Here is a 16,281-nt window from a genome sequence, read left to right as displayed (position 1 = left end):
ATAATGCTCAAAGATTGATGATTTCTGCTTTCCCAGATGAAGTGTTAACTTGCCAGAGATGGATTTATAATTTATAGGACTCGATCAATAATCAAAAATATAATTCAATCAAATTAAAGTTTGAATGGATTCAGTGGTACTGAAGGTTGGTTGGTCGGTCATCCTAATTAGCATTGATAAAAGTGACAGTCGATGACACAACTTCTCAATTCAAATACAAACATTTTGTTGGGTTATTCAAAGGTGTTTCTTTGCTAAACAACAAAGTCAGTTATTTAAATTTTCTTGAAAGCATTCCTCATTCAAGGTGAATCAAATTGAGTCTGACCTAATATTTGGGTGAATCATTGTTGAGTTTGATACTTTAGTGGACAGGGAAGAAAGGAAAATAAATTGTATATAAAAAAAAAATTATAGTTTAATTAGATTATATAGAGTAATTATGTCATCACTTCAACTATTTAATATGTGGCATTAAAACCCAAGTTGCTACAGTGTCACATTGCTGTCTTAAAGAACTTTTTAAATTACAACAAGCTGAAACAAAATGTACAAATTTAAGCTGCAAAATAAAAGGCTGAGGAGCACGAGGGTGTAAGTTGGATTTGGGGACATTGTCCTGGCCACCAATATATTGCCTGTGTATGTGATGCTTTTATCGTACATGACTACTGTTAGTTTGAAGACAAGCGGTCACTTTTAATGATGTATAGGTACTATGAAACATTTACTATAATATGCACCTGGTTATAATGTACATCTTATAACCAGGAAGGCTAATGGCATCTTGGCCTTTATTCCAAAGGGCATGGAGTATAAAAGCAGGGAAGTCTTGCTACAGTTATACAGGGTATTGGTGAGGCCACACCTAGAATACTGTGTACAGTTTTGATCTCTATATTGATGTATTTGCTGTGGGGGCAGTTCAGAGAAGGTTCATTAGGTTAATTCCAGAGATGAGGGGGTTGACTACTCATTGGAATTCAGAAGAATGAGAGGTGATCTTATCGAAATGTATAAGATTGAGTGGGCTTGACAAAGTGGATGGAGAGACGATGTTTCCACTGATTGTGACTAGGGCCCATAATAGTTTTAAATGGGCAGACCCTTATTCTGAGATGTGGAATTTGCTGCCTCAGAGCTGTGGCAGCTGGGTCATTGAATAATTTTAAGACTGAGACATAAGACAGGTTTCTTAACCTGTTATGGGGAGCAGGCAGCGAAGTGGACCTGAGTCCATGATTGGATCAGCCAAATGGCGGAGCAGGCTTGGGGCTGTATGGCCTGCTCCTATTTATGTTAATCATAAAATCATGCACAGTGTAAAACACAATTTCAGACCAGCATATTTGGCTGGCAAGGATCATTGCTTCAAGCATGAAGTTGGACTATTACCCCTTTTTATATTGCATATTGTGTATCTATGTGCTACACTGGAATGTAGTGAATGTAATGCATGAGAAAACTGATTTTTGCTATACTGCTATAAAATAAGATGTAATACATGAGCCTGAACAGTGAGTTCAACCACAAGAGAGCATCATAGCCAAACTCAGTCCTGTCTTCACTTGTCAAACACATTCCAGCAGGCATTATTGGACAATAATTATTTCCACCAATAAAGTCCAGGTGTCTTTTCTGGTGTGTCCTATGTTTGAGGGGGAAAAAATCCACCAATTTTTCTTTTTTTTAATCAATATCTGGATGTTTTCTTAAGCAGTCTCCAGGAGTCAAGCATTGTATCTGTTACAATATCAACTTGCATTCGTCTGGTGCCTTAACATTCAAAATAATCCTTTGTTTGAGATGAAGGGCAGGGGAAAAATAAAAATGAGGGGCTGTTTTTAAAAAAAAAAGGGCTTAGTTTACAAAGGTATGTTTTAAGGATGACAAGCCACGATTTGCAAGACACAATGGTTTACAGCTGGAATGGTAGTGTGGGGCTGAGTAGCTGAAGGCACAGCTGCCAATAGTAGGGTGAAGGATGAGGAATAAGTCAGAGGGAGGGGAGTATACCCCCTAGAGGAGCCAAAGTAAATTAATGAGCACAAAGATCATGGATGAAAGTAAGACATACTTGCATTTTGATAGCACCTTTCAGGATGTCCCCAAGTACTTTACAACTAATGTACTTTTGAAGTGTAGACACTGTTAGAAGCACGGCAGCCACTCTGCACCTATACAGCTCCCACAAACCGCAATGTGATAATGACCAGATAATCTGCTTTACTGATGCTGATTGAGGGATAAATAATGGCCAGGACACCGGGGAGAGCTCCCATGCTCTTTGAAATAGTGTCATGGGATCTTTTACGTCCACCTGAAAGAGCACTGTGGCTGCCGTCCTCAACTGCAAGATGCACTGCAGCAACTTGCTAAGGCTTCTTCAACCACACTTCCTTAAACCTGCAACCTCTACCACCTAGAAGGGCAGCAGCCACATAGGACCAGCACCACATCCAAGTTCCTCTGTCATATATCGGCATTCCTTCATTGTCACAAAATTCTGGAACTCCCTAACAGTACTAAGGGCACCTTCATCACACAGACTGTAACTGTTCAAGATGGCAGCTCATTGCCACCTTCTCAAAGGATGCCTAATAACTGCTGGCCTTGCCTACATTTCTAGAATGAATAAATACATTTTTTAAAATAGATTGTATTCTGTGTTGGCCCTACCAACAAGCATAATATTACATTTATGTGTTATTTGCCAGACTTGACTATTCCGATGTTCTAGCTATCTTCCACCCTCAATGAACTTGAGCTCATCTTAAACTCTGCTGCCCATGTCCTAACTTGCAGAAAGTCCATTCACCCATCACCCCTGTGCTCGTTCACCTACATTGGCTCATGGTCCACCAACATCTTGATTTTCGCATGCCAGATACGAGGCTCTCTAAGCAAATGCTTTATGCAGAGCTCCTTCATGATAAACGAGCCAAAGGAGGACAGCGGAAACGTTATAAGGACATTCTCAAAGCCTCCCTGATAAAGTGCGACATCAACCCTGACACCTGGGAGACACTGGCCGCAGACCGCCCGAGGTGGAGACAGTACATCTGGGAGGGCGTTGAGCTCGGAGTCCCAATGCAAAGAGCATGAAGAGGCCAAGTGCAGGCAATGGAAGGAGCGCACGGCAAACCAGCCCTACCGACCCGTTCCGTCGACGAATGTCTGTCCCACCTGTAACAGGGTCTGTGGCTCTCGTATCGGACTGTTCAGCCATCAAAGAACTCACTTTGGGAGTGGAAGCAAGTCTGCTTTGATCCTGAGGGATTGCCTATGATGATGAATGATGATGATTTTAAAATTCTAATTTTCATGTTGAAATCCCTCCATGGCTGCTCCCCATCCTATGTGAATACCAGAGTGTCAGCACTGTGTGCTCTCTGAACCAAGGAGTGTGAGCACTGAGCATTCTCTGACCTCGGTAGTGTGAGGGCTGTGCATGCTCCAAACCCAGGTGTGTGGGGGCTGACTGCTCTCTGAAAGCAATAGTGTTAGCACTGTGAATATAGTGGCCTGCCTGACAATGACTCGATCAAATTGCACATTGCAGAGACCTTGATTTGCTCTACAGCAGACAGGATCAAATTACACATTCCAGACAAACTGTTGGGTGGGTCTGGTCCCCTTTGTAGGCACCTTTAGTAATGACTCCACGAGGCAGGGTATGGTGCTTTGACTGTGCAGACCTGCAGTCTTTTATTAGCAGCTCCTGAGTGCTGACAACAAGCTGTGTGTTCCTTTTTATACTGGGTTACCTGCTGTGTGCAGGCAACCCTTGGGTCTCCAGCAACAGCACCCTCTAGTGTACTGGTAAGGTATGTACAGTACAAGGGTACATTCAATGTTGCAAGACAGTGTTACAGACATCACACAGTGAACAGGTATGCCTACACAACACCCTTGGAGGACAAATCAGAAATCTGGTCCAACACACTTACGTTGCAAATAGATGCAGCCATATCTGGGAGCAGACCTGTATAGGTCAACAAGTACAAAGACCAGGATATCTGCCAAGGGGAACTTGGTGGATGTTTGCAATTAAGCAAAACGTTTGATACAGTAGGAGATTGGTCCATGAGGTTGGAGGGCACAACATGGGTGGAGTGCTTCTGAAATGGATTGAAAATTGGTTGATGCAGAGGAAGCAACCAATTGCTTGTGGAGATGGTTCTGCCTGGAAGACAGTAATGAGTGGGGTGCTTCAGGGAGCAAGGCTTTGCAATTGCTGTTTACATGTATAAGTGTCATTATCCTAAACTTGCTGTGGTTTGTCCATTCCATGCTGGATGGATGACGAGAATGTCCATTCTATCTATCATATATGTTAATTGTAGAAACATGAACATAGAAGAAACAACGTTTATTTGTTACATCAAGCCCATTTCTTTCACAGGCCACGAACAATCCCCATTGTGGACTCTGCTTCCAAGTTCGTGTCTCACTCTTTAAGTGTATACAGTCCTGAAATCCTCAGATACATCTCCATACATGAAATTTCTGCAAGTTCAACCAGTCTGCCATAACTTTCTCCGAGGGTTCCATCAATCCTCTGCCAAAGTTACAATTATGTTCCAGGTCAACTGCTCATCACATGGCACATACCCATTGTAATATTTATTACCTAGCCACACAAGTGTCAAGTGAAGAGAAAAACAGCATTCAAAGTGAGTGGCACCAATTATGCTGATGGCCTTAGGAATGGTAAATGGATTGTAGTACAGATAAGCGTAAGTGATTAATGGAGCAGAAAAATGTGTACAATGGCAACATGCATTTCTATAGCGCCTTTAACATGGTAAATCATCCCAAGGTACTTCATAGGAGCATTATCTATCAAAATTTGACACCGAGTAACATGAGATATTAGGACAGGTGATCAAAAGCTTGATCGGACAGGTTTTATTGAATATCTTAAAGGAGGAGAGAGTGACAGAGATATTTAGGGAGGGAATGCCAGAGCTTAAAACCTTGGCAGCTGAAGGCACGACCACCATTGGTGGAACGCTGAAAATGGGAGATGCACGAAAGGCCAGAATTGGAGGAGTGCAGAGATCTCGGAGGGTTGACTGGCTGGGAGGAGATTACGGCGAAAGAGAGGGACGAGGCCATGGAACAATTTGAAAACAAGGATGTGTATTTTAAAATTGAGATTTTGTTGGACCAGGAACCAAAAAAGGTCAGTGAGTACAGGGGTGATGGATGAACGGGACTTGGTGTGATTTAGGGCACAAGCAGCAGAGTTTTGGGTGAGCTCAAGTTCAAGTACACAACTTAGCAAAGTTGAAAAAGGGAAATGAATTGCTATGATTGTGTACTTAAAGTTTCTAGTTAATGCTTTTAGCCAAACTAATCAAATGAATCTCCAAGGACATTTGACTATAAGTCAAAATAATTCATTCACTGGTGAACCCATATTAGGAATGCTATGTGCTTACAAAAGGTTGTTGATGCAGTGGAGAGAGCTCAAATAAAAGTAATCGGGCTATTCCAGGTTTAAAATCTAAGTTCTGAGAAGAGACAAGCACTGCACAAAGTTGCACGGCTGCACCCAGGCTCCCATGACTTCCTCCAGATGCTTATGGCGGGAATGGAGTTGAAGCCAAGATCAAATCAGCCATGATCTTATTGAATGGCAGAGCAGACTCGAGGAGCCGTATGCCATACTTCTGGTCCTATTTCTTATCTTATGTTCTTAAGGTTCCCTTCCAATGGGCGGAAGAGACCTCCCTAGGACACCAATGCAGCTTGGTTGCACAAGCCGGGATGTCGTCAATAGGAACTGGCAGCAGTGGCGCAAAACTTTCAATGATCTCAGTAGATCACGAAACGTTAGAGATGACAGAAGCGATCTGTCAATGGTGAGAGAGGTTGCTCCAACGAGGTGACAGGGGATAGAGAGTGCACTGCAAACTCTTCTAAACTGCATACAGCTCAAAAGTTTCTTCCAAATCCTGAAGGCTTCAGTTTCTGAGATTGGAAAGTGAAATGGTAGCTTTTATACCACTTCTGCAGCTGTCAACTAGTCAAAGCAACGGAGGGTCACTGAGAACCCAACACTTAGTTGGCGTGAAACCCGAGGGATGGCAAACTTGTTAAAAACTTGGTAAGTTTAGATTACCCTAATGAACCACTGCCCTATCATAAAGAGCAGGAGGCAGGAGTTCCAGCCACTAAAATTTCAGGCAGCCCATTAACTAGATGAAGCATCCAAAGCCCTTACCGGGGTTAAGAAGATTAAACTTTGCAAAACATACTGTTGTCCCTGCAGTGAGCATTCAATATCTTGGTTTACATAAGAACATAAGAAATAGAAGCAGGAGTCAGCCATTCGGCCCCTCGAGCCTGCCCCGCCAGTCAATAGGATCATGGGTGATCTAATCCTGGCCTCAACTCCACGTACCTGCCCACTCCCCATAACCCTTGACTCCCTTATTATTCAAAAATCTGTCTTTTACATCACATTAATTTGGGGGCCTGCAGCAAGCCCTGAATGCAACCCAAACCTGCTCTCAACAGGTGGGAATTCTATTGAGTCTATCGGATGCTTCGCTAGCCAGAGGTTCTGAGGTAATCTGGAAATGCCGCCAAGGACCTCAAGTCTGGGGAGAACATAAGGAGACGGGGCTTAAGAAGTGTCTGCCACTCTGGTCTATAATTTCCCAAGCAAATTAGGTGGTGCAGAAACCCGGTGGATCAGAATTCCACCCCAAATTGTGCCCCACCCTATGTTATGCTTCCCCCATAGGGAATACATCACATCTCCACTGTCCCTCACCCCAGACTTTGGAGTCTCTAGAATTTTGTATTCACAATCGCTATAGTGCATAATATGTTTATTATATCAAATATAAATGGCAGCTGAGCTATTATGACTCTCTTATTTCACACTATCATTTTATTCTATAGGTTTTCAAAGTTTACTTTGCACTTTATATAAAGACATTTTTACATTGATTCAATTACATCATCACTTGGCAACCTCACTTGTGCATAATACAAATATTGGTGAAAAATTTTCAACAGGAAAGACAAAAATTAATTTTATAACATCAAATTGTTTAGATAAACATTAAGCTTGGTGTGTTCATTTTAACAAGAGAACATTGGGTATAAAATAATTGATGTTTTACATCTCACTTTGCTACTGTGCTTTGAGAGAATGGATTTTAAATGTTATTTTGACTGCTTCAGTCAGCTAAAAGGTGAAGCTCAACATGAAAATTCTTAAATCTGTAACCAATCATAACTTCATGTTATATAATTCTTTAAAAATCTCATGGATTGTCTCGGTGATTGTGGATTTCCATGACACAGTTATACCTTTTTGATGGATTGTTAAATCAAGTTTTTACAAAGGAATTGAATTGAAATGATGGTAAACTATCCTATTCATATAGCTGATAAAATTGTACTGTTGGTATTTGATATTTACAGTTTATCCTGTACAGTCCAGAATTCTCTATATTTAGGATGGTGTAAAATACTACACATTTCTGTGTAAAAGCTATTTATAGTCAGACTGATTATACATTACAAGGATTGAAAATAAACCAAATCAGAACTGTATGCTTAGTATCCACAGTGGGCTTCCTGAATGCAGCCGTGTCTGATTTCAGGTAGGGCAGGAGGGTGGTGAGCACCAACTAAATGCTTTTCTGTGACGAGCGAGAAGGGATCGGTCAACTTGAGTCTTCTAGCAGCTGGTTGCAGTACAGTGACGGCCTAACCTGGGGGCAGGTCACCTACCTGCTTGCTCAATTGGAGATAAATGCAGGATCGAAGAAAGTGGGGGAGAAAAATATCATTAACACGGGAAAAGGAATAAAAGAATCAAGGACAGAAAGGCAGTCACTGCCCACTGGAAGGAGCACTTCGAGGATCTCCTCAACCAAGATTCTGTCTTCAACGTGACTGACCGCGACTCAATCCCACAGCATGCCACAGATGACGCTTGCATCTGCGCACACTCTGAGGCCGAGCTCCAAGCATCGCCAATACCTTAATCGAGGCGTACGAGAGCATAGGCCTTACACTAAATATCCATAAGACAAAGGTCCTCTACCAACCTACCCCCCCCCCCCCACGACGAGGCCTTGGACAACGTGGACCATTTTCCATACCATGGGAGCCTACTGTCAACAAGTGCAGACATCAACGACGAGGCCCAACACCACCAATGCAGCTTTCGGTCGCCTGAGGAAGAGTGTGTTTTGAAGACTAGGACCTCAAACCTGGCACCAAGCTCATGGTCTACAGAGCAGTGGTGGTACCCATCCTCCTATATGGCTGAGTCTTGGACTATGTACAGCAGACACTTCAAAACACTGGAGAAGTACCACCAATGCTGCCTCCACAAATCCATTGGCAGGATAGGTACACCAACATCAGTGTCCAGGCCAATATCCCTACCATTGAAGCACTGACCACACTCGATTAGCTCTGCTGGATGGGCCACATCGCCCGCATGCCTGATATAAGACTCCTAAAACAGATACTCTACTCGGAGCTCTGACATGGCAAGCGAGCCCCAGGTGAGCAGAGGAAAGGCTTCAAGGATATCGTCAAAGCCTCCTTGAAAAAATGTAACATCCCCACTGACACTTGGGAATCCCCGGCCCAAGACCGCGCAAAGTGGAAGAGAAGCATCCAGGAATGCGCTGACACCTCGAGTCCCTTCACCAAAAGCAAGTAAAGCCAAGCATCAACAGGGAAAGGAGCGCGCGGCAACCCAGGCACCCCACCCACCTCTTCCTTCAACCACTGGCTGCCCCACCTGTGAGAGAGCCTGTAGGTCCCGCATTGGACTCTACAGTCACCAGAGAACTCATTTCCAGTGTGGAAGCAAGTCATCCTCGACTCAGAGGGACTGCCTATGATGATGATCACAACTAGTGTAGCACTGCGACCAACGGGATCTGTTGAATAATTGGGTAGCTTGGGTTAGAGAGGAAGTCAGGTCCCAACTCTTACCATTTATTGAGCCAATGCCACATTAGCATGCTGTGAAAATACAACAAACAGCTTTGAAAATAATTAAGTTGAAGCCATCCACAACTGTGAATGCACTTCACAATATAACTGGGTGAATAATTTGACGCATCTCACCGCACTCTCAGTTGCACATATGCGCAGAATAAATCTCTGCTATTCCCAGCGGATAAACTCAGGGGGAGATATCAAATCTGGCAGTTTCATGAAAAATATTGACGCCACTGTGTCAGCCAATGAGTTGGAGACAAGGTGGCACTTAGGGTTTTAATATACAGGGTCTCCGAACTCATGAGCGAAACTCCAGCAAACAGAGCCTACCGAGTACAGCAGGATTGTTTTTCCAGCAAAATGCAGCGACTGAAGGGCAGTTACATAATATAAATTATGTCCATAAAATCAATCAATCAATCAATCATCATAGGTAGTCCCTCGGGGTCGAGGATGACGTGCTTCCACACTAAAAAATGAATACTCAGGTGACTGATGAGCTCATTTTAAACAGTGGAAGATGTCTGTGTGCGAATTCTTTTAACGTGGGGTGGCCGTTGCACACCAGCCACCACACGGGCTTGTCAAAGCAAGGTCTTGGTCCAGTGGCAAGGGGATCCAAGATGACTGGAGACCAGGCTCTGCCACAATATTTACATTTACAGCAGTTCAGACTCCAGGCGTGATTGACAGAGGAATTAGTCATTCTGCCTGAGACTTGTGTCACTATATGCAGCCAAATAAATCTGCATGATTTCCAAAGTTAGATTTTTTTTTTACCCTTTTGCTATCTATTTTCACTACTGTTCTGTTTAGATCTTCCAAGAACACCCCTTTTCCCTCTTTAGCTACTCAGGGTGGCATGCCTATGGTTTCCCCACAGAGAGGAGAGGCTGGCCTCCATTCTACCGCTGTCTCTGACAACAAAGCCAGCTGGTAGGATCTTTAACTGGAATTACAGGGGCAAGAGGAAGGATTTCATGTTCTCCTGCTCCACAGCACAGTGAATGCCACAGTGATGGAATCCAATACCCCACAACATTCTTTCATTGTTACTTGTTTGGAACAGTAAAAACCGAAGTCAGTTTGATTGGCTATGGACGTCTTGAGAATGCAGTGACAATGGAGTAGGAAGTCTGAGGTGATTAGGTGCACGATAAACTGAACTCTGGGGTCTGGCTCAGAAAAGCTTGGAACATAGATCCATTCACTTAAATTAATTTCCATTCACCTTCATCCACCACAGGGAAACTTGACCACTAATAGCAGCACTAGTTCCTCTTTGCAAAAGCAGTATCCTATTTTTCTTAGGCATCTACAGGCCTGTGTCAAAGACTAATGAAATTTAAATGACAGCATTATCTCCTAAATCACTTATCTGTTTTAATTTGAAATAGTTTAATCTTGTCACTGACAGGCATCTCTCTTTTATTAAAAGCTTACCAGTCTGATTACAGAAAGACATTGACTGGATCTAAACCTGTGGCAACAAAAATTAAATGATTGTGAAAAAGGAGATAAGACGGCTTGAAAACCAATATCATCTCTCACAAGTTTTACACAGGAAAGCTTAATTACGGTTCTATGATTGAGAAAGGATCACAGCTTCCTAAATCAAAATGCCAAGATAGTTACACATTATTGCAACTCGTATCCGGCGCTAAGTAAATTCAGTAAATTCCTATTGGTTCACTACACATGATGTAACATTCAGATTAATTTATCGTGAAATGGTAAATCAGGCAGATACAGTTAGCAAGCATTCATCACAACCTGCTTCCAGAAGGTGCGGGCATCATATTACAACTGTACAATACAATTATACTTCAAGGCGCTGTCTCTCCATTGTATAACCTTCCTAGGTTATAAGTTCCAACATCAGGATTGATATTTATATAAAAATCACTTCCTCCCCATGAAGTAGAATTCTGTAGGAAACCCTGTGCAGTGCAGTTTGGGGGAATGTGCTCTTGTCTGACTCAGACCTAGAATGTAAACACTTCCAAACCTGTCCCTAGTTGCTCCTATTTTTTGTGTGTACTGTGCACCTCCCCTTGACTGCCCAAAGAAGCATGTTGTTTGACACTTCCTTGTGCTTTACACATCAGCAAGGTGGTAAACTATTTTTGCAGTATTTTAAAATACTACGTCTTAACATTTATCTCTAGATTAACCCATTTCTTTTTGATCTGGGCAGAGCAATCTAAGGGTATTCATACAATCTACAGGCACCCGTTTCTAAATTGAAATGGGAGATGGTGCTTAAACATTCACAAAAACACTGCAACAGAGGAACATAGGAACAGGAGTAAGCCAGTGAATAGCCTTGAGGCTATTCTGCCATTCAGCGTTGATCTGTACCTTAACTCCATTTAACTACTTTGGTTCCATATCCCTTAATACCCTTGCCTAACAAAATCTATGAATCTCAGTTTTGACATTTTCAATTGACCTACCCGCAACAGCTTTTGGGGGAGAGAATTCCAGATTTCCACTACCGTTTGTGTGAAGAAGTGCTTCCTGAATGGCTCAGCTTGAATTTTAAGGTTATGCCCTCTTGTTCTGGGCTCTCCCGCCAGAGGCAATAATTTCTCTCGACCTACCCTTTCAAATCCTTTAATCTTCTTAAACACCTCAATTAGACCATCCCTTAATCTTCTATTAAGGAAATACAAGCTCAGTCAATGCAACCTGTCCTCATAATTTAACCCTTGTAGCCCCGGTATCATTCTGGTGGATCTGCACTGCACCGACTCCAAGGCCAATATATCCTTCCTGCCAAAACTGAATGTGGTCCAACCTGAGCTTTATATAACTGTAGCATAACTTCTACCTTGTTTGTTGTTATGTAGTTCATGAATGTTACTCAAGCTGAGACTTGAGCTTTGATACAGCTTGCTGATACATGCATTCAATCACGCATTTAAGGACTTAAAAATTCGCTAAAGCCCGAAAATGGGCAGTGCCACCACAGGGAGAGGTTTGCTTGCGCCCGTTCAAAGAGCACAGGCAGCACCGTTATTTTGGTGCTATCTGCTGATTTAAATGATCGCAGCGCAGAACCTACCATGCAACATGCTGTTTCGGGGTAAGATCAGCAGGAGGCCAAAGGTTGGTTCGAAACTATCTGTGATGCGTGATCAGGAAAGCGAGATTTATAAAACTAAAATGGAATGTTTCTGGTTATGTATCTCGTGATTTATAGGTTAAAAGAGAATTGAAAACACACATAAATCGATAAATCAAAGCCTTAAAATAAAAGCTGTCACCAATTTTAAATAATGCAACCAGCAGTTTAGCTGAAATCCATGTTTAATTCAATTGCTGACGGTCTCAAATATTTAGCCAGCTAATTTGTCAAGTACAATTATTAATCAAAAAAAGTCATCATTAACTGATTAAATGCTGCAATTTGGGTGGAATCATTCTAGCAGTTTGAGGTTTGAAATACTTGAATTTATGAAAAATCATGCTACTTGTGTCATCAAATTCCTGAATAGACCATCCAGTGCAAACTGTCAAAATTATTTGAAACAGTGATCAGTTAAGAATGCAAACCTGTCACAGAGCCTTCGGTTCGGTGGGGCTGCACATATTCTGCAGTTATTTAAGACAGAGATCTATAGATCTGCTTTCTCCCGGGTCAGATATGCACTGGCAATGGCTGCATGCACGGTTGTGCTTTGGAGAGGGCGTTAAAAGGAACGATGACGTCTAAAATCGCTCAGCATGCATCAATTCGGTGTTGCACGCCAATTGGTACCATGATGATGATCATTAAATTATTTGAGGCGAGCGCAGGCAGCACTGCCGACCTGCCTAATATGGCTGCCACTGCGTTCCGCTCCAGAAGTGGGCAGAAGCGAGGCGGCTGCCATTTTTTTCTTCAAAATTGGCCTTAATGGCTGGCGCTAATGCAATTTCTAGGCCAATGTCTTTTAACATGGTTCAATACATAGTGCCTGCAGAATAATGGAAATTTTTGGGAGGGGAGGGAGATGGTTTAAGCATACAATGATTTGAGATGCTTTTGGTGCTGTTACGTAGATGAATCCTAAAGGCAAGGGACCCATTGCCACAAAAGGCTAAATGCTAGCTCACAATCTGTTGTTTGATGAATAGGCGGGGCCATGGTGTGTGGAGCATGCACAGTCGCAGAAGACCGCTGGATAATCTCTTATTTATTTGCATCTGCCACACACTGGAGGAGCTGATAAAAGTAATGAGAGATTTAAGAGGTGGAGGTTCTTGAGTCGGAGCCATAACAGCAGCTGCCAGGCTCAATTGCTCAAATGAATTATTACATGCTGCAGGTAAATCGGGGCAGTAATAGTTAAAATCATAAAATGGTTACAGCATGGAAGGAGGCCATTCGGCCTATCGAGCCCGTGCTGACTCTCAGCTAGTCCCACTCCCCTGTTCGTACATGTGTGAGGATTTCCTCACGTGACAGTCTTGTAAGTGCTATCACTCAGAATCTGAGGGAAAACCGCCATAAAATAAGTATATGATCATAAAATGAGTTGAATGTTCAATGACCAAAAACTGCGCCAATCCCAAAGCTGGTGATAGAGAATGTCATGCAATTAAGACAAGAAAGCTGTAATCCTTTTCAACCTGTTCTTTCCCCACACACAATCATGAACACTCAATGTTAAGAGCTCCTGATAAAAGGAACAAAGGAGAAACACTGAAAAGTTCCAAGTATTTAAAATCATGTCTCATGACTAAAAAAAAATAATTTTAATTCTATATAGTGTCTGCCCTGATTGGTTGTCCCTAGCTAGCAGAATAATGATTGCATTTCAATACAATAATTTGAGAGAAGTAATCAATGCAACTGGCCTGTGACCAAATTCAACATGGCACCTAAGATGCAGGCACAGACATTTAAAACCCGGTGCATTATCTTAAAAACCTTGGCCAAGTTTTGAATTTTCACCCTCCTGCCTTTGTGGAATTTGTTATTTTAAGGAGTAATCCTGATGTTACACATGTGGGAGAAAGGTTATTTTAAACTACATGAATATATCAAAAGAAAACATTACAGTAAGTGCTGGGAAGGATCCCATTCTGGAATGTAGGAGAGGGTAGCTTGTCATCACTGTCTATACACAGGCTTCTGTATTAGGGTTGCCAGGAAGCATGTCCCCATTTAATACACTTTCGGAAGCTAACAACATCCTGTCAGTGCTGGCATCTTCTTTTTTTTGCCTCTCGAGAATTCGGTTATGGATTATAGGAACAAAGAACAAAACTGATCCCCCAATAATCGGTGGAATTCCAGCCAAGTAAAAGGCCATTCGATAGTTGCCGAAGTGATCAAACAGAATTCCTGCATGGAATAAACGGGTCAAAGGTTAAGAGAGTTAGTATTAAACTCCCAACATCAAAGCTGAAGCTTAAATTAAATAAGCCACTAATCTATACAGAAATATACAGCTCTGGCAATACTGCTTAGTCAGTAATAACTTGCATGTGTGAGCTGTAGGGGTTTACACAGATCTAGATTCATATTAGTAATCATTTCCCCCAGCCTCTGTGCTGAGCACTGAATTGGATGTAAACACATAAACTGATTTTCAATTGAATGGAACCTTTTAAAATAAATGTATTGTCAAATTGGAAGGATTTTGTAAAAAAAAAGATAATGTTCAATGAAGACAAACAGTTTTTACGACTGATTAATTTGGCCACTAATCTTTCCCCAGTCTTAAAATAGGCTTTGAGGTGCAACTATCCATTGTTTATAATCGTATAAATGAGCTATATTCCTGTATGGAAAAGAAATGGGGAAAAAGCACAAAGGAAAATGAAAGTGTTCTGGTAATAAAGATGATGGGATGTTTGTGGCAGTGGCTCGAGCGCTTCACCTATTAAACCATTTTATTTTTATTCCCCTTCCCTCTGAGGAAGTACCTGGACTCCACTCCGGGTTGTTTCCGCTGATAGTTTGACCAGTTGCATGAGAATTAAAATTGGCCATTCTCCATCACCGATTCGGCCTGTGGTTGTCCACATAATGAATTCTAGATCTTGGGCAAGCTCTCAGAGGAAGCATGGAGGCTAGCCCTTTCTCAAAGGACAGGAGATCAAAAATAAGACTAATGACATTTAAATGTGTTTTGGATACTGAAACGCTAAGTCTGTCTGAGAGTCATACAATATTACTGCATAGGAACAGGCCCTTTAGCCCATCACGTCTGTGCCAGTGCTTTTCTCCACGTGCCCATTCCCCATAATCTTTGATATCCCGGCAGGTCAGGCAGCACCTGTGGAGAGGAAGCGGAGTTAAGTTTTGGGTCGATGACCCTTTGTCATCGATCCAAAATGTTAACTCTGCTTCCGCTTCACAGATGCTGCCTGACCTGCTGAGATTTCCAGCATTTCCTGTTTTTATTCCAGCATCCGCGGTATTTGGCTTTTGTACCTTTGATATCCCTCTGTTTCAAGTCACTACACAATTTTCTAAAAGGATTTGGAGGCTCAGCTTCAGTGTGGGTTCTGTTTTCCATACCGCACTGGGGATGGAGTCTGCCCACCCTCCAGTTTTGGAATGTATGTGTATTTATATACATCTGTGTACATTCCATGAGAAACTCCTGGGAGTCAGACTGGTCTGCGGGCATAGTGCAATCGGCCACACGTTTTATATGCAGTGCAATTTTCTTTTCTAATGAATAGAAAAAGGAAATGAGGTGGGGTGTTAAATTGAATGCCAATTTTCCACTTCCACTGCAGACCATTTCATCCTCCTTATGTCCACATTTATAAGGCAATCTGCCTATGTAAACTTCCCATGTAATTATACTCCTGCCAGTGGTACCTCAGCCTGTACTTCAAAGAATGTCCTCGACTTTAACCAACTCTACTTCTCTGCTCCCAAATTGTAACTTTTGTTACGTGATTATAAATAATATATAATCAATTATATAAAAATAATGACTTTAAAATGGGACACAAATTATGTCTATGCTCCTTAGTACAACTAGCCAGCATCATCTGAAGATTTGGTCTTGACACCATTGCCGCGATTTCGCCAACCGTGGCGAGTCCGGGGAGGCCGGGTTGTTTAGTGAGATTCTGGCCTCTGTTGGCTGCAGCCCACTCTCTCCAAGTAATTTTATGTTGATTGGGCTTGTTAAGCCCGCCCAGCGAGGTTCCCAGCCAATTAAAAGGAAGCAGGTCTGATGACTTAATTTGATGACGTGGCATCAGCCGTTTCTTTAAAGGGACCATGGCCACAGTTATTTTGTGCTGTCAGTGTTCTTCAGCATTGAGGTGCGGCAA

General features: G+C 42.3%; 1 protein-coding gene across 1 annotated transcript in view; it reads right to left on the bottom strand.

Moving 5' to 3' along the window:
- Nucleotides 1–9,188: 9,188 nt before the first annotated feature.
- LOC139266100 (monocarboxylate transporter 8-like) overlaps nt 9,189–16,281 on the bottom strand; it is a gene marked incomplete at its 5' end in the record, with an annotated part of 123,844 nt that continues 116,751 nt past the window's right edge. Inside the window, one exon of the mRNA XM_070883947.1 lies at nt 9,189–14,326. Within this exon, the coding sequence (XP_070740048.1) occupies nt 14,100–14,326 (227 nt within the window). The remainder of the gene's footprint in view (nt 14,327–16,281) is intronic.

Source organism: Pristiophorus japonicus, chromosome 6, assembly GCF_044704955.1.
Source record: "Pristiophorus japonicus isolate sPriJap1 chromosome 6, sPriJap1.hap1, whole genome shotgun sequence".
Lineage (NCBI taxonomy): Eukaryota > Metazoa > Chordata > Chondrichthyes > Pristiophoridae > Pristiophorus > Pristiophorus japonicus.
Note: the sequence above shows the minus strand (reverse complement) of the source record. Positions and strands in the feature narration are given on the sequence as shown.